The sequence below is a fragment of the Elephantulus edwardii genome, unplaced genomic scaffold, assembly GCF_000299155.1.
Source record: "Elephantulus edwardii isolate Elephantulus edwardi_28Jun2011 unplaced genomic scaffold, EleEdw1.0 scaffold00006, whole genome shotgun sequence".
Classification (NCBI taxonomy): Eukaryota; Metazoa; Chordata; class Mammalia; order Macroscelidea; family Macroscelididae; genus Elephantulus; species Elephantulus edwardii.
The window spans coordinates 20,545,319-20,566,816 of NW_006399756.1; the positions used below are offsets into that span (position 1 = coordinate 20,545,319).

The 21,498-nt window shown below is 44.7% G+C and overlaps 1 protein-coding gene across 1 annotated transcript in view; it reads right to left on the reverse strand.

Annotated features, from left to right (window-relative positions):
- Window positions 1-11,776, reverse strand: part of RBM20 (RNA binding motif protein 20) — a 234,933-nt gene extending 223,157 nt beyond the window's left edge. Inside the window, exon 1 of the mRNA XM_006880169.1 lies at window positions 11,595-11,776. Within this exon, the coding sequence (XP_006880231.1) occupies window positions 11,595-11,776 (182 nt within the window). The remainder of the gene's footprint in view (window positions 1-11,594) is intronic.
- Between the last annotated feature and the right edge of the window lie 9,722 nt (window positions 11,777-21,498).

Consider the following 21,498-nt stretch of genomic DNA (forward strand, 5'->3'; position numbering starts at 1 on the left):
CAGTCCTTGACCCTTCGCAGCAAGTGCATGAGGTCCTCCTCAGTTTCAGCAAGCAAGGTTGTGTCATCTGCATAACGGAGATTGTTGATAGATCTTCCACCAATCCAGATTCTGATTAAGTGATGTTATTAGTGAAAAATCCAGAAGTCCCAGATAATAGCTAAGGGCTACTTGATCTAAACTTTATGCCCAAACCAATCCATCCTAAAGTGATATTTGGTTATCTTTTCAATTGCATATAAGTCATTGAAAGTACTTATTTGAAGAGATGCTCTGGTGGCTTAAAAAAGAAGCAACAGTTCAGTGCTTTGCTGTTAACCACAAGGTTAATGAAAGGTGGGCAGTTCAAACCCAATTAATAGTTCCAAGTGAGTAATATCTGGTGTTCAGCTTCCATAGCGATGAACCCAGTGCTGCTGAGTCAATTTCAACTCACAGAGACCCTACAAGACAGGAGGATTGTCCCCACAGGATCCCCAAGGCTCTGAGTCTTCAAAGAAGCAGACAGCTTTCTTCGAAAGAGTGGCTAGTGTATTCAAAATACCAGCTTTTCCAATAATCTTATTGCTCTTGTTGTATACTGAAGAGTCAGAACTGACCCCCAGCTGACCCGCAAGTGGGTTTTCAAAGGCAATTAATCATAGAGGAGGAGACTGCAGCTGGTGGATTCGGACGGCATGACATCGGGATTGCAGCCGAAGCCATCAGAGTGCCCAGCTATGCTTAACCACTGTGCCACTAGGATTTGTGCCATAAAGATTGTTGTTGTTGATGATGATCATCATGATTTCTACTGAGTTGAGCACAACTCATAGCAACCCTATGAACAAAAGACCTGAATCCTGTTCTGTTACTATTGTCATTTCTCTAAGTTCATAGTTTCCAAAGGCATGTTGTTTAGGAAGTGGATGTCACTCCTCCGATGGGATGATTCTACTCTGTCATCTCGGATCAGCACTTGTCAAAATACACTCAATGGACATCTGTCAACAGCAACAACTTAAAAATAATAAAGATACAATCTCCTTTTAGAGCACTTCACCTACTGCATTTCACAAATATTTTTCTTGTGCCATTTCCAAGAGTATGTGTCACTTTGTGTTTCTATGCCACAGTTTAGTAAATCTTACAATATTTTAAACTTTTCCAACATACCATTGCACATTTAACAGACTAAAGCATAGTGAACCCATAATCACTTTTATACGCACTGTTGTTGTTATGTGCCATCAAGTCGCGTGTGACTCACAGTGACACGATGTACAACAGCTCGGAACCGTGCCCTATCCTGAAACAGTCTCACTGTCTCCGGCACACCTACTCTCATTATCCCGTTAAAGCATCAATCCATCTTATCCGAGGTCTTCCTCTCCTGTGTTGACCCTCAACCCTTGCAAGCATGATGTCCTTCTCCAAAGACTGGTCCCTCCTGGCTTTGTGCTCAACGTATGTGAGACAGAGCTTCAAAGTCCTTAACTCCAAGGGGCAGACTGGGTTGGCTCTCTCTGGGATTAGGAAAACAAAAGATATGTGTGATATGCTTTTTTACCAAGAGAGTTGCTTTATTGCAGTGACCTGAGACAAAATCCACAAAATCTGACTGCGTGGTCAAATGAAAAGCTAACACCACTGGATCTAAGTTTTTGGGAAGCAAGACATTCAGAGCCCCTCATGGAAGCACCGCATAGGTCCATTTACTAATCCCAAAGAGGAAAAGGTCCATTTCCAGTGGGGAGAGCTGGAAGTCACTACAGGAACCGAAGGATTAACTCAGCATCAGCAGCAGGATGACAATCTGACAGGTGGTAAGTGGAACACAGCGACATCAATGGCACATCTCCATCAAAATATTTATCCTGCGTCTGGCCCTGAGGAAGCACAGACACACGGAGAGCCTGTTCACTCTTTCATTCTGCAAATGACTAGCCCAAAAGCTTTAGTTATGAAGAACAGAAGAGGTGGTATGCCCGCCAGATTAAAGGACACAAAGAAAAACACGTAAAAAGCAAAACACTAGTGAATCTGCATCCTCCCCAAAACTCACACTGCCATCAAGTCCATTCCAACTCCTAGGGACTCTGTGTCGCAGAGTAGAACTGCTGCATACCGTTGGCTCCACAGTTTACGAAGGTAGGCTGCCAGGTTTTTCTTACTAAATACCACTGGGTGGCTTTGAACTACTAACATTTAAGTTAAAGATCTGCTTGCACCACCCAGGGACTGAACCTGGAATTGTTGTTGTTGTTGTTGTTGTCATGTCCTATCAAGTCGGAGCAGTTTCATAGCTGACCATCCAGTGGGTTCTCAGAGGCAGTAAAATGCACAGAAAATCATTCAACTTTCTCTCTTGGAGCAGCTGGTGGATATGAACTGCCTGCCTTAGTGTTGTCAGCCTAACTCCTTACCACTAAGCCATAACAACTTGTTAAGATTTGGGCCGGGGGGCGGGGGGGGGTGGTGAGGACAAAATGAAGGAAACAATTAAAGGTAGTTCTTGTTAAGTAAAATTATCAAAATAAGGCTAATTTTCTTAGACATTATGACAGTGCTACAGTTACACAATTCATTTACAAATAATTAGGGGAAATATATTTAAAGAGCATGCACTGAGAGGTGAATACAACAGTGGCAAGGGGCGGAAAGCAAGATTTTTTTCATTTTGTTTTAAATAGAGCCCAAAATTATTGTCTCAGTTGAGACACATTTGAGGCAGAATAAATAGAGAACAAAACACTCATAACTCTGGAATCAGAATCAACTCAAAACTGACTCGCCACTGTATTCTAAGGCTGAAAATCACACAGGAAGAGACTGGCCATCTGTCTCCCAAAGAGCGGCTTGTGGATTAAAACACCAGAGAGACGTAGCCTCTGAGTTAGCTGCACAATTCCTTAAGGATAACAACACTGGGCATTATAATGGGTTTTTCAACAATCTTTACATGGTTACGAATGGCTTAGGAGTTAAAAACAGAAACGTGCTCTGCTTCCTATAAATAAAATATGTTATCTCTTCTACCTTAAAAGTTCATCTGGATACCACAACTGGGAGGGTTTAAAGACACTGACGTCTCTGAGTCTGAAAGAGAAGGGAGTATTGAGTTTCCCTATTAGGCATCTTTTAAAAAGGAATTAGGAAAGATCCACAGAGGACCTGAAAAGATGGGATAATAGTGGGGAGAGATGAATGGTGATCAATTTTCTAAAATACAAGCTATGAGAATGATTTTATGAAACAAGTCACAATGTGAATGAAGGAATATGTAAAATACAGTGTATAGGAATGAAACACAATGTATACGAATTTTGTATGCAAACCAATATAAAATTTTTAAAAACAGGGGAGGGGGTAGAATAAAGTAACCTAGAGCTTAGATGAGCAAAGAAGAAAATGTGATGCTCAGGGTTTGACTGGCAGGGAAACAGCCTCAGACATCTGGAATCCACGTGCAGCAAGTCCTGGGACAGATGACACTTACAAGGGTCCTGTTCTCAATCCCCTCACGGATCTGAGCAGATCAGAATCAGCAAGTCAGCTGTGAATGCAGGAATGGACTCCATCTCCCTCCCCCCAACTCCAAACAGATAAGACAGGAAGAGAGGGTTCTCATCCCAGACTGGCCCACATCTCGCCACCCTGACGCTCACCTACCACCTAGAAAAACAGTGAACAGCCTCTCCCTAAATAGCTCCCTGGGGCTGACAGGTACTGCAGTGCCCATGGGAACGATCGACCTGGTCCTACTTCTGTTTTTAAAATCATTAATAGTTTTACATTCTCCTCCCTAACTTTGGTTAACAATCACAATTTTTTTAAAAAAAATGCAAACAAAATATTATTATTCATAGTTTTATTGTTTGTGCTGATTGTTAAAGTCATTCATGCTTAGTGAAAAACACAGAACAAATTCTTTAGAAAGTATAATTGCCCCATCCACTGAAGGAACCAAAGTTGACATATTTCTATTTGCTCTTTTTCTAGGATTCTGTGTGCCTCATAAATACACATAAATGGACTTAAAAAAGAGAGAGAGTCCCTTATCTATGCTGTTTGCAATTTTTTTCCATTTGATAATAATATATGGCCCATATCAATAAATATAGAATAAATATTGGATAATGGCATGATTATAATGGTTAAATGGTCCAGAACATTAACTATAAATGCCATTTATTTTCCGAATAAAGAGATACTTACGTGATTTCTAATTCTTTTTGCTGCAGTGCTACAACAAATACTCTGAAGTTCCTTATTATGTATACATAAATCAGTAAGTCCATAAATCAAGATTTAATTACATAACTCATGTCCTCAATCACGCAAAAGGTTAAAAAGTATCTGCAATTAAGGGGACTGCAAAACTGGTCCCTAGGTGTCAGGCCTCAAGAAGCCCTAGAAACAGTATTTGGCTTCTTTGATTCAGTGAGGCCCCAGGGGAGACTGAGGCCCAGCGATGGACAGCCAAGATCCCAGGGGGCAAAGAGATTTGGAGGGTACATCCTGGGCGTGAGCCTCCAACCACATCTGCAGCCCAGCGGCCCTCCGAATTCAGTCACAATTTACTCAGCCCAGAACAGCAGCCACATGGCTACGTCTGTGTGTCCTACTCCTAGGTCTGTTGCCTCTGAAAACAAAAATGTCTCTAAGCATATTCCTCCTCCCGGCTTGCGTTTAACAGAGTCCAGTGAAACAAGTGAAGACGACGGGCATGGTCTCTGGAGGTGAAAACAGTCCTTTTTAAAACCTATTCAAATATTCAGTATTCCCAAATAATAATTACTATAATATTAAAAAATCTATTCCTTTTCTTTTTAAAAATTGGAAACCATCTAGACCTTCTTCTGCTTCGCTGATACGTATGTCTACTTTTCTGACGTAGAGATTGTGTCAGTGCGCCAGGTATTCTGTGCAAAATGTTGAAGGAAGCATTTCATCCTCTCTCTTTTGTGGGGCTAAGGTTTGTTTTTGCAACTGTGTGCTTGTGGCCACATCGAGAATTTGAGGGACATGAGTTATTTTCTCAATTTGATAGTAGGGAGAAACAGTCTACACTGACACGCTCTCAGATAGCCTAGCTTTATTCTTGAACAAACTGCCATCCATCGTTTCCAACCCCTGGAGAGGTCGCTGACTCCCAGGCCAGGGTTGTTGGTGGTGGTGTTTTATTGTTGTTGTTGTTTAAATCCCTTTCTCTGACCATCCTTGTTAAAAGCCTAATAATAACTAATTTAGGACAAAGATGTTTATTTTACAATTGACAACATCAAGCAGAGCCCAGTCATTCTGTTCAATAAATAAATTCTCAATAAACTAAGAGAAGCATGAGGAAAGCAATCCATGTGACCCTGTCTACTCCTCAGAGTCCTGACCCTGAGGTCAGGTAAGGGTGGGGCTCATAAGAGCTGAAAACCTAACAAGGAACGACTATGTTGACAAGTGACAGAACTGAGAAATATTTAAGATGCCCAGAGAGCAGTGCCTGACAGTTTCCAGGTCTGAGCCGGGGTAGGAAGGGGTGCTGAGAACTGAGGGGACATTAATGTGATCGAGAGAAAGCAGGTGCGGAGAAAAAGCAGGAGCAAATGGCCCAGTCCGTCCTCAAAGCAAAGACCCACATTCAAGGAGGGAAAAGTGGCGTGAAAACCTTCATGGAAGGACAACCCCTTAAATGACCCCCAGCTTTTCATTCCTGAGCATTTGGGAAGATGGATTCTGCAAGAAATGGGCTAATCTGTAAGTTATTAACACATCCTCACACAGGTTGCTTAATGGCTCCCTTTCTGCTCATGAAGCACATTAAGATCAATTTGTGCCATCTCCCCCACCGGTCGGCTGTCAGCAAGTTGGAAAAGTTGCCTTGTAAACCATCGGGGGGCTTACTTATCTTGTGCAACCCAGCAGAAGTTGTAGGAAAGAGAAGGATCCACTAACATAACACGCCTGTGACTTCTGTCACAGCCAAGACTTTATCACATTATGTGGGCGTAGGCATCAAACCCAAAGCACACAAGCAAGGAGGGGGCTCTTCCTTTCCACCTCCTCAAACAGCTGGCCGTGAAGCCCGGCCCCTGACTCGCTGTCTGTAAATGTGGGAGACTGAAACCCTGTACAGCTCCTTCCTGGGGTGAAATTTAAACAACGACCACCCATACAGCAAGGCAAACTCTCAGCCCTCCACCAAACCCCTTGGTGGTGTTAGAAATCTAATTCACATTCCTGATTTAAAAAAAAAAAAATTGTGCCTTCTTAATTAAAGTCAGGATTCCCCAGTCTTCTCACTGAAGGGAACAATTCATAATAGATATCCATGATAAGACTTCTATCTTCAAGTCCAGCCAGGTTCATTAACCAGGAGGGAAATTTTGTCACATGCCCCTTCGGTAGAGCTTTCTAATTACCATTGTTGCCCTGGTTCTGGAAAACAGATCATTTTACTTTCTGCTGAACTTTTCAACACTCTCTTCTAAACACAGCTACCAGTCACCCAACCGTATCAGCTGTGGCTCCCAGAATTGTGCCTGCTCAAATGCACAAGACAAGACCATCACAAACGAGACAATTACTGGGGAAAGAAATAAAAGTGTGATTAGGTGGGACTTGGGGGTGCACAAGAGACTCCTTTAGGGGAGTCTGAGTTTCTCTTTGGAGGTTCGACTTCACCTTCTCAAGCTTCTTTTTTTTCTGGACTCCTGTGTTTCTTTCAGTCCATTTTTATTTCTCTCCTATAATCAAACCATCACAAACGAAGCCCCCCAGTTTTATGCAGTCCTGTGCATCGAAGGTGTGGGCTGAGCTATGCTGGTGTGTTTGCTTAAGGATCAGTGGGTGTGGGCAGAGAGGAAATACCAGTTTAAATTAGAGTCAAGAACCTAGAGTGGCAGGAAAAATGAAATCAGAGAGAGAAAAACAAACGGGATGATGTGGTATCATTTCTCTGTGAGTGGATCCTTGTCAGGGTCCCTTCTCCCCAACTGATGACCAAGGGACAAACAAAGAGATCCTAATAATTCAGAGTTCACATTCTAGCTGGCATACTTGGGCTTTTAAAATTATTACCTTGATAAACTGTTAAGGAGGTAGCCAGAGAATAAGTGCTGGGAAAATGAAAGGGGTGATAACACTTCTCTTTTTCTTTTTTCTCCTCCTACAGCACTGGCGTTAAAACAACTCTATGTTCACCACGTGTACAGCCATTTACCATGACTGATGGGACTAATGTACAACATTTCATAATACTGATCTCTCAGGCCATGTGAGAGAAACTCAAAGCTGATGGCCACACTTGCCGTCTGAAAATACTTATGACAGCAAACTCTCAAGGAAGGTTTTCTGTTTAAAATAAATACTCTTAAGAGGCTTTCTAGAAAGGCAAAGGAACTTTTCCAAGTGCTCGAGAAGGAATCTATCTGCTCGCCTGGCCTGTTCGGGGTAAATGCTTAATCCTATCAGATGTTTGCCCCTGTCTAATGCTTGTCTTCCGTGCAGTTTGAGATGGTGTTTAAAATTTTCAAAATTCCTTCAACAAAACGAAATCCCTGTTTCCCCTTAAAATGGACTCAAATTGATGTTAGGAACTGACACAGATGTTAGAAATTCCACCCTCTTTGCAAAAAAAAAAGCCAGCCAAATGGTGTGTGAGGTAATGTCCCTTTTCGGCAAATTCTTATTTTATCCCTCAAGATTCTGGATGTAATTGTCAGCATGTTCATCATCAAAGTGGGTGGACATCATATATAACTTGCCTACAGTGTAATCCCTAAGCGCTCCCACAGATCCTTCCAAAGGCCGGGGTACTGAAAAACTTATCTGAAATCACAGTGGTTGCTTATAACAATTTCCTGTACTCTATCAGGGATGGGGGTTTCTCTAAACACAGAAGGGGAACAGTGCTGTTGGTATACTGAAAAAGAAAAGCTTTGGAGCCAAGGATGGGTTTATGTTTTCATAAACCATATACACTTATATACCGGTGATGAAGGTATCAAACACCAAACCTAAAATAGTTTGATTTCTATAACTGCAATTTATTAGTTTATTAATAACTTCTTAAAAATAAGTTTTCCAGATTAAAAAAATAATCTAGAAAGGAAAAAAAATAAGCCAAGTAAAACACGCACCTTGATGTCATGTGTTAACCAGAAATAGTTTGCTACAAATAAGGTCATTTAGGAAAATCCCCAACGTGTTAATTTCATGAAGACGTGTGACTTGTATGGTTCATTTTTTTTTCATGACAGTGGGACAGTTTGACAACTGGATTCAACATTTAACACAGCTTTCTACAGTCTGAGTACCTTCTGATAAAAGTTTTAAAACTTACAACCTAAAAGTATGTTCGTGAAGGTGAGTAAATATCAATGCTGTTGTTTGTTAGGTAACACCAAGTCATTTCTGAGTCAGAACAACCCTACGTATAAAAGAGTGAAACTACACAGGTCCTGCACCAAATACTTTCTAGAAATTAAGAATTAGCTTTTGATCTTAAAACACGAAATTAAAACTTAATTTGTTTTAAATCATAAAATTGTTTTGGACAGAAGTATTTGAGGAAATAAATCATTAAAACTTCCATTGACACATACCAGTCATTTCTTTTTTCTTTCTTTAGGAGGAAAACATGTATTTCATAGTCTCAAATTACTCCAACTTCGGAAGCTCGTCTCAATTCTTCTCTTGCATCGTTATTTGTATTTCTTGTCATCAAAACACCTTAAATAAAATACTTTCAACATATCCAGCAGTAGCTCCACAATAACAAAGGGAATCCACACAAATACCAGACAGGGTGTTAGTTAAATGTGTCTATAATGTAGCTAATAATCCTTACAGGTGATGCCAGTATTGTCCACAAAAGGAAAGCGGACAGGACAAAGAAGTTTCTTAACTGAAGCTAAGAATGCAATAATGAAGAAACAGAATATACCTAGTTAGAACAGTCTTCATAATGAGATTGGGTGTCCATCACGTCTCAGGTGTTTAGCCATTTAAAAGTAGGATATGGATGGCAGTCCAGATACAATGTACTTAAGCAGGAACCAGCTGTTAGTATGATTGTTACAACAGACTTTTTTTTCTAAGGTCATTCAACTTACCCAAACCAAAGCCATTACGAATGAAAAATCAGTAAACATGGACATTGAGAAGTTAACAGAAAAATCTTACAATCCTTAAACACAACGCAACATGCAAAAAACCTGCCTTCTCCATCATCTTGAAGACCAAAACTTCTCGTCTTACACGTTATTACATAACAATTTCGCTAAAGCAAGCAGGAAACATGCAGGTTTTTCAGAGAATATTTCTTTAATCTGTGTCCCACTAGAGGAGAATTTCACCCAAAGTTCTCAAGCACAAACATTCCCAAACCAAGAGGCGGCCGAGCGACTAGCTCTGCGGTGGGAGGCAGCCTCCTTGCCAAGCTTTGTCCAAGATGGCAGATGTGGACAGCACCTCGGAACTACAGAAAGATGGTTGCTCAGATTGAATTCTGCAAACGTAGTTTCAAAATAACCTGCTCGAGTTTCAGCGCATTAAAGGTGGACCTGTAAGGCATACGCCATGGTAAGCCTGGTTTCCAGCGGAATTTCAGTGGGCTGAGGGGAGCGCCATCCCAACCTGTCCTTATAAAGACAGACTTTGAAACATAAGCGCACAAACATCAAATCCCAGGGGCACATACACCAGCGTTGGACCTGCCCCTGAACACCGATCTGTCATCAATGCTAACCCAGGCTCAGCCTGAAAAGAGGACACATCTTCAGGTCTCCATTCTAGACTGCCAGCAGATGGGGCCATCTTTGAATAGCTCCGCCGCTTCTTTTTGAGTAAATTTCTAAAGATGTTCTTTCCAATTGGGATGAATTTATTGAGTAAATTATCCACTGTATGGGCAGCCATTAAAATAAACTTTAAACAACCAATTTCCCACCAAATGGTGTTTCTTTTTTCAATCGAGCAGCAGTTCCGATTCGGGCACCCCATCAACAGAGATTTTTCTGCAGGTGTGAAATTCCTAAATTTCTTTTCATTAAAAGTAAATGACAGGAAAATTCAAGATGTAAGTACAGTACCCTACTTAAGCCATTTCAATACGCTCCATTTTGTCACCTAATTCCAAGCCACAGGGTATAAAGCACATCAGATGCTTCCCAAACAATAACAGGTCAAAGTGACTTTCAACCAGTGAATTTTTAGATTTTTTTTTTTTTGGTAGGTGGTTTTGTATTTATAGGAAGTACTTTAAAAAAATGTTAAGTACTGATGCACATAATCTGTCAAGTGTATTTAGAAAACTGCAGCCAAAATAATTTGGCAAACAACAGCCACACTACAATGCTGTAAAATATTTTCATTTTAAAATATTGAAAGCTGCTAGTTATTGGAAGTGATCTAATACCACCACTGAAAGCAAAATGTTGTCCTAAGTGAGGGTTTAGGGTTCTACCAGTGGGGAATAGGGAACCATTTTGTTCTGAAATATGATACAGGTTTCTTTGCTGTCAAATTTCACTTTGCATGATTCTCTCCTGCTATCATTTGAACTAGTTTTCAAAAATTCACACTTAAGTGCTCTTTTCTTCCATCTGTACCCATCTTTTCTCCTTCTAAGCGTTAATACTTTTTATGTAACTCAGAGTGGCCACCTAGCAGCAATGGGGCCTTTCCGCTGTTTAAGTCGATCAATTTTGCTGTCCTTTTGAGTATCTCTCAACTTCAGTTTCTCCAAAATCTCTAAACATCCTAAACTAGTTCTGAAGATATCATCTCACGCTGAGTAAACTCCACAGAGAATAAAGAACCTTCAACCACACCAGCCTTCTAGGCCTTTAACTGTCAAAGTCTGGAAGGAACGAACAAAAGCTGACCAAGTGTTATGTTTTCCTTGTGTGGCCCCCAAGCGGGCTGACCACCTCCATCCAGCCTTATTAATGCACTGGTAAATCCGCGAGCAAAGTCGCAGGGTTCACCTGAGCCCCAATCTGGCTGGGGACATTCATGACGAAAGGCTGCAGAGGTGCGAACTCTTCACCAGGGCCTTCTCGAGAAGTGTCTGCACTTTCAAGTCAAAGCAAAACATGCTGGTTTTTTACCTCTCTCCTCCCTTTTCTCCCCAGTGTCGCTGGGCGACGACAGGGCCACCATTATGGGTGGTTCGCTCAGAGAGGCATTCCCCTTGCACACCCGCACGCACACACACTCACGCGCGCACACATGCGCACACGCGCGCACACGCTCACGCGCAGCTTTCCACACATTCCAGCGGCCTCTGGGGACCAGCGAGATGACCAGAGAGTCTCTGTTCTGCTGCTCCCTCAAGTTGAGCTATTTTAGTTCCAACCAGCTAGTAATATCCCTGAAGAAAGAAAGAAAAGGGCTAAGGAGAAACAAAGTTCTTTTCCCCAAACCATTTGGCTCTCCTCTCCTCAACCTCCCCAACAGCCAGAATAAATAACGCCGCCTCCGTCCAGAAAACTTCAAACACAGGAGGGACAAGCTAAGTTTAGCGGGGACAGGAGATGAAGTCACTGAAGGGGGCGCCCGGGGCGTGTGCCCCAGTCGCACCCCCCAGGCTGCGCTCCCGTCCCCCCTCTTACTTTTGGATGATCTGGGGTAGGCCAGCTGGGGGCGGCGGCAGCGGCGGCTGCGGCGGCTGCATCCCTCGCGGGCCCGGGGGCACCGGGGGCGCAGAGGCGCCGGACACGCCGCGGGCATCTCTGTCGGCTTGCTCCGGGCCGCTGGGGGCCGCGTCCTGGCTCATGGCTGCGACCAGCACCATGCGCAGCACCACTGGCCCCGGTTCACGGCGAAAGAGCGAGTGTGAGGGGCGGCCCCGGGACACCGGCGTTCACTGGCCGGGGTCCCCGCGCCCAGTCCCCTTGTCCTTTCCGGTAGCGCAGGGAGGAGGCGAGGGGCGGGGAGGAGGCAGTCCGGCGACGCCTCCGCCTCCTCTCGCCGCTCGCGCTGTCGGCCAGGCACTGGGGTGGGGGCCAGGGGGCGTCTCCCGGCCAGCGGAGCCCAGGGGCCGCAGGGGAGCCGGGTCCGCCGGCCAGGGGGCAGCAAGCAGAGCCGAGCGCGGCGTGCGCCCCTCGCCAGCGCGCGCCCTCGGGCTCTGGGGCCGAGCGTCAGCCGTGCAGGTTCCGGTGCTCACACCCGCGCCCCGCCGCCGCGCTGGTCTCTCGGGAGCCGGGCCGCTCCGACTGTGACTGTCCCCGGGGGCGGCGCGCGCGGCCTGGCGCAGCTCCTGCGCAGCGGGATGGACGGACGGAGCGCGCCCAGGGCGTCCGCGCTTCTCCCAAGGCGCAGAGCGTGGGGCCGCCACCTCCGGCTACAGGAGCCCCGCCAGCCTGCTGGCACCTTGGGGTCCTCGGCCTGAGGGGAAAAGGCCTGGACCTGCCACGCTGGTGAGGACGCTCCCCAAATGGGCAGTGCTGGCTTTATTTCAGGGGTGCCCAGAAACATCCGGCTGGGCCAGTGTGGGTTTCTGTTCATTACTTTTTTTTTTTTCCTCATCTCTGACAGGCCAACCACCACGCCAAAAGCGCAAAGACAAAAAAGAAACATATTTTTATTTGTTGGCCAAACCTTAGTGGAAATGCTTAGGACAAAAGGACCTCGCGCCGCCACTGCCCTCACTGCTTCGGAAGCTCAGGTGACTGCTCCCGGGACAGTGCGCACTCAGCCACCGGCTCCTCTCCAAGCTGTGCACGCGCACCCTGTGCTTTGAAAGCTGCGGAGGCGCCCGACAAGGTGCAGCTTAAGTGCCAGAAATGTCTACGAATTGGAGGATGTTGGAGGGGGGATCCTAACTGTCTGTCAGGCTCACAGAAGTTCCAAATCCTGGTGACCCCGCGAGCGGCGGAGCATTTGAGATGCTGTGAAAGACATCAGAAGAAAAGTTCTCAGATCGTCTGGCAACTAAGTGAAATGACCTTTGAAAGATGCTTTCTTCTCTCCGCAGGGTTCACGAATCCCCATCTTCCGCGCCTGTTACATAAAGCTCGTGCTGCAGTTCCTATCTGGCTCCCTGCCTCTGTCTCTGTTGTCCCTTCCCTCTATCAGATAAAAGTGGACTATCAGCCAGGACAGATAGCTCACAAACATGAGCTTCAGAAAGTCCACACAATGTCCCCAATGCACAAATATGGAGCCTGAGACGCTGCGTTAGGGCTGTTTACCCCGCAGTTCACGTTAGAGCGAGGCCAAGCCAAAACGTGCACCTCTCCAAATGTCTTAGCTCATTCATCAGCTTTGGTTTCTAGGTCCAAGCAGTGGCTTCCAGAAACGTCATGAATTTTTTTTTTTCCCGTCTCCACTTCCTTGGTGGAGAGTATTTACCTGCCATTAATTTCAGCATCTTTCTCTGGTCCTGAAACGAAAAAATTAAACTGAAAGCTTTCCCTAGTTCTCCTTAGATCTGTCTCAGAATCCTCCAGAGCCTTTGCGTGGGGGAACAAAGACTTAGGAGCCAGAAAGATCGACCTGTTGTTGAGTCCAGTGCTCCTGATCGCTGGAGTGACTCAACCTCCGTGCATGTCAGGTACCAAGTCCACGACGTGGGATAATGAGGACAACGAGGCTTGCCAGTCCCTGTTAGGATCAGGGATGGACGATCTGACATATCTGGTGCAGGGGGTGTTCAATTAAGCATATGTTAAAAACATAACTCCCTAACACAGACATTATATTCCTTATTATATCCTTATATTCCAATCTTGTTGCCAAAAAGAAAAGCCTATACTGTCAACTCAGAATTGACCCACAGTTAACCCTCCAGGTTTTCAGAGGTAGTTAATCGCAAGGGAGGAGACCGCCCATCCTTCTCCCACAGAGCAGTTAATGGATTTGAACCACGATCCTTCAAGATTGTAGTGCAGATTCTTACCACTAGGCCACTAGAGCTCTCTCTACACTGCCTGTTATTGTTATGTCCCGTCAGTCGCCTGCGACTCACAGTGACCCTATGTACAACAGCCCTAAACCCAGCTCTATCCTGTGTCAGTCTCACTGTCTCTGACATACCTACCCCATTACCCCAGTCACTGAATCAATCCACCTCATAGAGGGTCTTCCTCTCCTGCGCTGTCCCTCCACTCTTAAAAGCTTAATATTGCTATCATTAAGTCCACCCTGGGACAGTCGTAATTATATATATATATATTTCTGCATTATTTATTTTATTTAAAAATTTTACTAAAACTGTTCCATATATGAGTGAAGATATATATGCATACATATATATGTTTTCGTAGTAAAATTTTATATATACTTATGTATAGGTAAATATATAAATTGTTGCTACTGCTAGCTATGTACCATGACATTGGAACCATCTCATGGCTGACCCTTGACCCTCCTGCGTTTTCAGAGGCAGTGAAGATTTATCTCTCTCTCTCTCTCTCTCCATATATATATATATATATATACAATTCTTTTACATCTCAAAAATAGTTTGTTAGAGAAACCTAGCCTCCTCGAGGCCATAAAACACAGTAAAAGGTTAAAATGAAAAAGGAAGTTGACTACTGTAACTCAAATTTCAACACTTTAAGTGTTTTTATCTTAGCAAATATGATTTATGTCATAGAAAATGGTTTGTTCATTTCAAGTCATGCTGATACAAATAAATTTTAATATGATATTTATGTGTCTTCTTTAAGTCATAAAAATAAGATTTTCATCTGTGTACTTTGATGTACTGGGCAGGATCACTGCCCTCAAAGTTGTTCTTATTCTAATCTTTTGAACCTGTGATTATGTTCTTTTACATAGCAGAAGATATTTTGTAGATGTAATTAGAGATTTTGAGGTAGAGAAAAAAAATAGTTTGTTAGTATATATCACAAAAGAACAGCAATGCTGGTTTTAGGTACTCTTTGCTCTCTGCTTGTATCCTTTCTGCAAGTCAATATGAAGTCGTGGAGAAAGAATTTACTCATAAAGTGTTCTTCAGAATCCATTTCCACGGTTAGAGCCTAATAGTTTCATGTCATGTATGAAGCGAAATGTGAATCAGAGCAGATGGAGAGGAGGAGGGGAACTGAAGCGAGTTAATGCCTCACCTCACATCCTCACAGTAATGTGTTCCAGGTTATAGCAGAGAGGCATATCCCTTCTACGAGTCAAACTGTTTATGTATTTATTAAGCAGTTCCCATGAAAAAGAAAGTTTTCATGAAGATTTCCTCCCTCTTTTCCAGGAGGACTGAAAACATGAAGACTCCTGAGCTGGGACTGCAGCCATTCAGACGTCTGTCTTTTGTCTGCCTGGCACCCTCCCTACCCTGGGTACATTGCACAGTTGCAGAAGTGAGAAAAGGACTAGTCAGTCACCAGCTTGACAAACGGTGATGTGAGCGCTGATATGGCCTCTCTGCTCCATTCCAAAGAAGCCTCTGAAGTGTTTTGATCAGTGATTTCTCTTCATATTCGAAGCAATCCCTGGCAGGAGTTACTACTGTGAGCTGTTCATTGAGGAAGTGGATGTGTCTATACAGGTGTAAGAAGTTGCCCAAGATCACCTGTTCTTAAAAATCAGAAACAGAACTGAGGTTGGATTGACACACAGCCACAGTGACAGTGGCCTGTTATGGATGTAAAACACCACCTGCATCACGGCCAGGCTCAGCTCAGCCACTTGTATGTCAATCCAGAGAAGCAAATTAGCAAGAGGTACCTCAATGGACACGGAAGACCTAAGAAAACCAGAGTGCCAAGGAATCGGGTGACTTAGCGGGAAATTGTCAAAAGAAACAAGAACTAGGGCTCAGGTCTCTGGCATTCAAATTTACCAGGGGTTCTGACATGCTCTAAATAAATGTTTAGTAGATTACAGGTCCCAAGAGTTTTCTCATGGCTTTTTACATTCAGTGTCAGATGACAGTTTTTTTATTTCCTTGCAGATGAAGAAGCTTCCAGAACCTACCTGAGATCACAGGACAGAAGGGCTGGTTCGGACTTTAGTAATGACTTACTGTGGCTCCTATCCTCTCCCAAAAGGGGGTACACAGCACCTCTAAGCATGATTGTGTGTACCATACACAGATGAGACCATCTGATACACAGTCTTGTTCTGAAGGCTGACAGCACAACAGGTAAGTGCCCAGCTACTGCCTGTAAAGTTGGCAATTTGAACTCTCCTCATGGCTCAATGGGAGAAAGACCTAGCATCCTACTTCAGTAAAAGTTACATCCAAGAAAACCTCATGTGGACATTCTATATTGTCACATGGAGTTGCTATGAGTCAGAACTAACACAATGGTGTTCAAAAACATGTTATCATTACTGTTCTTTTCAAAATAAGACTTTACCTGATAGACTGCAACATTGGCTAGGACAGAGCTGATAAGGGGGTGGAGAGAGACATACCCTGTGGCTCAAGGTGTCAGTTCCTGAAAGCCCTCTGGATGTAAGTTGGCTCTACTTACAAAAATGTCAACAAGAGAAAGTGATGCAGCACGTACTCATCTAGGAGTTTATCCTGTGGCTTTATTTGTCACTATAGCAAAGTTGCGTCTATATATGGGTGTCTATCTACTACATTATTTCTTTGAAATAATTAAAGATCCTTATTACCAGTGAATAAAGAATTGGTTTAGGTAGCTCTTCAAAGTCTAGAAGTAACAACATGCTTTGTTTCCAAATAGCTTTGTGTTTGTCACCCTTACAAATTTATCACTCCTAAGTGTCCAAGGGGAAGCAGGAGTGGCATCCACTTCCGAAATGGCTTGCCTCCGGAAACTCTATGTACGACTAGTGCTCAGGCCGTTCATTCATAGGGTCGCTATGAGTCGTCTATGACTCGACGGCATCAAACAACAAACAACAACAACAACATCTACTACAGGATCATTCCTAACCACTAGAACTAGAAACAACCAGGCCCCAGCAGTGAGACAGTTATATAATTCCATTGTATCCTTGTGAACAATGGAATACTATGTAGCCCTTAAAAAAGAAGGGAGCTCTGTCTATATGCACAACTGTGGAGAGACTCCCAAGTATTACTAAAGCGAAGTCACAAATATTTTTATTACATTTGTCTAAAAAATCAAAAGGCATAAAGCATTTCTGTAAAGTTATACAAGTAATTGGTATCAGTTATATCCTGAGCTCTGGTGGCCTACTAATGGTAAGTAGTTGTACTGCCAATGCAAACGGACACAGTTCAAATCCACCAGCTGCTCCTTGAGAGAAACATGAGCTTCCTGTGTGACTTACAGCCTCTGAAACCCTGCTGGAGAGTCAGCAAAGAGTTGGTTCCCACTTGACAGCACACAACAATAACATCATCTCTGGACATCAGGGTCAGCGGCCTGGCAGAACAGTAGTCTTTTCCTTTTATGTCCTTTTAATTCACTTGGACTTTTGAAATGAAATTTTGTTGAAGCATAGTTTACTACTTTAAAAAAAACAAACCTATGAGCATGTATTATTTTCTATAAATTTGTAACAACAAAAAATAATAATTTGTTCCCTTAACTCTAAAAATGCTTATTGCTGTCACGTAAGAATCAACTTCTGACTCTCCGTTTGGTAAAACACATTGGAAGAGACTGCCCATCTTCCACTAAAGAGCTGGTAGGTTCAAACTGTCTACCTTTGCAGTACAACTCTTTACCACTAAGCCACCAGCACTCCCTTTTCTTTAACTGTTGTTGTTGTTAAGCGTCATCAAGTCAAGTATGACCCAAAGTGACCCTATGAACAACAGATTTGAACCCTGTCCTGTTCTGCGCCATCCTCATACTTCCTGACACACTAGAGCCCATTGCAGCAGTCACATGTCAATCCACCTGGTCGAGGGTCTTCCTCTCCTTCATCGTCCCTCTACCTTTCCAAGTATGATGTTCTTGTCCAAGAAATAGCTTCTCCTAGCAACTAAGTCATTTCTTTAACTAATAGTCATTAATAACACTTACTATATTAATTTTTTTTATTTCATTTAGAAGAATGAGAAGAAACAAGTATGTACCGTTTACTGCCTAGATTTAAACATTCCTTGTTACCCTGGGCCAGGTGTGCTTATGCATGGACTATACTCGCCTTATTAAGTTGCTCTTCTGATACTTGCTTTGTAGGTAAGAAGACTGAAGCTCGAAGAGGTGGAGTAACCTGGCCAGGTGTCATGCTATAAGGCAGAGCTAACCTGCCCCTCGGGCCCCGCCGGGGCTCCCAGGGCTTTGTGTCCTCACAGAGCAAGACCACCTCAGCTTCCTAAAGCACAGCAGTTGGAGGATTTCAGTCTCTGACATTTTGGGTTAAAAACCTAATGCTTAATTCACTGTGCCACCAGAACTCCTTAGTAAGTGAAAACCCAAAATATCCACTGTTGTGGGGTCAATTTCAATTCCTAGTGACCCTCCTTAGGGCTTCCCAAGTGGATTTGAACCCCGCCTTCCACCAATGAGTCTGTTTCCACCCAGGGCAACCCTCAAGTGGGTTTCCGGAGGTAGAATCCTCTACAGGAGACTTCCTTCCACGGAGCGGCTGGTAGATTCAAACCACCAACCTTTCAGTTAGCAGCCAACACATTATACACTACGACAGTAGGAAGTACAAATCTATTATTCCTACATGTGAGCTTTTGACTACTCAACCAAGATGTCTGTCCCCCTGACTCAATAGGGTCTTTGAGATATTTTTTACGTAACTTCTGAATGCTCTGACTCTGTGGTGGCTTCAAGGAGGCTCTGTTGTTCACTGGTTAAGCAGCTGCCTATTATCCTGAAGGTCAGCCGTTGGAACCCGTCAGCTGTGTCAGGGGACAGACATGTAGCAGTCTGCTCTGTAAAGATTTACAGTCTTAGTAACCCTGTGGGACCTGTTGGGGTAGTTCTGCTCTGTGGCCAGTGCCATCCAGGGTAGTCCAAAGCAACTCAGTGGCACTGGGTCCGATTCTTGAGTTGAGTGTTTCCAATACCCCACCCTCTTGTCTGCTCACCCTTGTTTCCCCCCTCCCTCCTCCCCTCTCCCTGCAGTGACCCTTGTCTGCTTGCTAGGTCCACTCTCAGAGTCAGCCTAGAACCTTTTATTTGGACTCAGTGGAATCCCTGCATACCTTTTTGAAAAACATGAAAGAAAGTCCTATCATAGCTTTATGGGGAGGATCACCTCACTCAAAAAACCCAGGAGAGACCGCGGCTGAAAGATGCTGTTTAAAAATAATGTGGTTACTCATGGAACTGGATGCACATTTGAATTTGAAGGAGACAGTCAGGGAACTTTAGCTGAGTGGTGAGGACATGACCCAGGAGGGCTCTTTTCTGCCTAACAACTCAGTGGCATTCCTCATTGGCTGCCTGGAAAGGCTTCGCCTAGTCAGGAATCTGTTAGCCAGGCTCCTCCATGCGCTCTCCACAGCATCATGGGGAGTGACGGAAAGTCAAGGGGTGGGGTTCTAACCCCCCAAACCAGCCCCATTGCTGCGAGCGGGTCAAATTCATGCCATCGCTACAGCCCAGAGCAGGGCTCCCAAGGCCGTATTTTTTTTTATAGAAGCTGATGACTGCACCTTTCTCGGCGAGCTGCTGATGAATTCAAACCCATTCACCTTTCGGTTACCAACTGAGCACCTCTTTACATACTGTGCTGACAGGGCTTAGCCTTCTGGATCTCTAGGTATATTCAGTGTCTGACATGAAACCAGAAGTCCCAAAGCAGAACAGATCTCACATCATTGCCTTTGGTGGCCTAGTTGGAACTGTCACTGCGCTGCCAACCCAAAGGCACTCAGTTTGAATCCACAAGCTGCTCCAAGTGAGAAAAAGGGCATTCTCCTCTCAGACAATTTGCTGCCTCTGAAAACCCACTGGAGGGTCTGCTGTGAGTCGGTTCCGACTCCATGGTACACATCAACAGGAGCGTTACCGTCCCAAGGTCCTGGTGGTAACTGCTCCATCCCTGTCTGGTAACTGGGATATTCCCACCTTGAGAGAGAAAACCCAACAAGGATGAACTGGGTTCGGTTCAGGAAGCGGGAGGGGGGCTGACACCAAGGAGTGGGGTGGGGACTGTCTAGGGATGATGTCCAGGGAAACAGTGTTTTAACCAGGGATCCAGTGACTGACATTCTCTGCTTCCCATAGAAAGAAATTGCTTATCTGCTTCTGGGAGAAATCAAAGCAGGGTACAACATGGAGGAAGTGGAATCAGACAAGTGGCCTCTCAGTTTTTGGGGGCAGGGGAGGAAAGTGATGGAGGCATGAAATGAATGTGGGAGAAATGTTAGCCTGGGTTAATTGCATGATTTAAGTTCCATGGGGCTCCGCACCCCCTGTGGAGACCCAGCTTCCACAGCTCCTGGGCTTAATCCCTGGGGAATGTCACTGTCACTCAGAGCCAAGCATATGGGCATTTCTCAGAGGCGAGGGGACTCCGGGGGGCCCCTTCCTCCCCTCGTCGCGCCTGGGTCTTCACTTATCACCCCACCTGTCTGTCTGTCAGGCCAGTTGGTCATCAGAGAATAAACATCCTCCGGCCGCTTGCCCACCAGACCCAGGTCAGCTGACCATGACGGAAGGCAACACCGGGGCCTCCGCGTGCCAGAGTGATGCCAGGAACAGTCGGAGCCTGTGATGTGCTGACCTCATGCAGTGGGCACCGTGCAGCTGGCCGGAGTGGCAGACGGGTGCCACTCCCTACCAGGGCACCCTGCCCAGCCCCCTCGGGGGCAGGGCTGGGAGTCAGAGTGGCAGGATTAGAAACCCAGCTTCAGGGTCATTCTTCCTTTGAGCTTCAGTGTTTCCATCTGGAAAATGGGGACAATAGTTCAGGTAGAATGAGGTTCTTGGGTGTAGGACATTTGGCCAGTGGCTGGGGCTGAGTCAGTTTACCTGTTTAGCTATCTTTAATATTAGGGTTACTAGACTAGTGGATAGGAAGTTGAGCTACTAACCCGAAGGTGGGCTGTTTGAAAATGAGCAATCTCCTTTTGTGTGATTTACAGCCTCTAAAAAGCTGCTGGAAGGTCACCTATGACTCTGTCCAGACAGCAACGTGTGGGTAAGTGAGGATTCCCAGAAGATACCTTTGGTGATGGTCATGGTGATGGTGGTGGTGGTGGTCATACTGGTGATGGTGGTGGTCGTGGTGATGGTGGTGGTGGTCGTTGTGCTGGTCATGGTGGTGGTGGTGGTGCTGGTGGTAGTGGTGGTCGTGGTGGTCGTTGTGCTGGTCATGGTGGTGGTGGCAGTGGTAGGATAACGTGCCCTGTGCTCTGAGTCATAATGTTGGTCCCATCTCTACATAAAAGTCCCAGGTTCAGAAAATATGATTGGAGGAACCACCTGGAAGGTTATTAGGGAAAGGGAGTGTTGTCAGAGGTATAGGTCCTAAATCTTTCCCTTCTGAGACCAGTGACTGCCTTTGGTTTTCTCATCTGTAAAATGGGCACAATCAATCTTTCTTCCCCTGTTATGCAGACTGAGCACAAGATTGGCACAGAATCGATCCTGTAGGCATGTGGTGGCTGTAGTGAGGACACATTTAGTCGGTCAGATC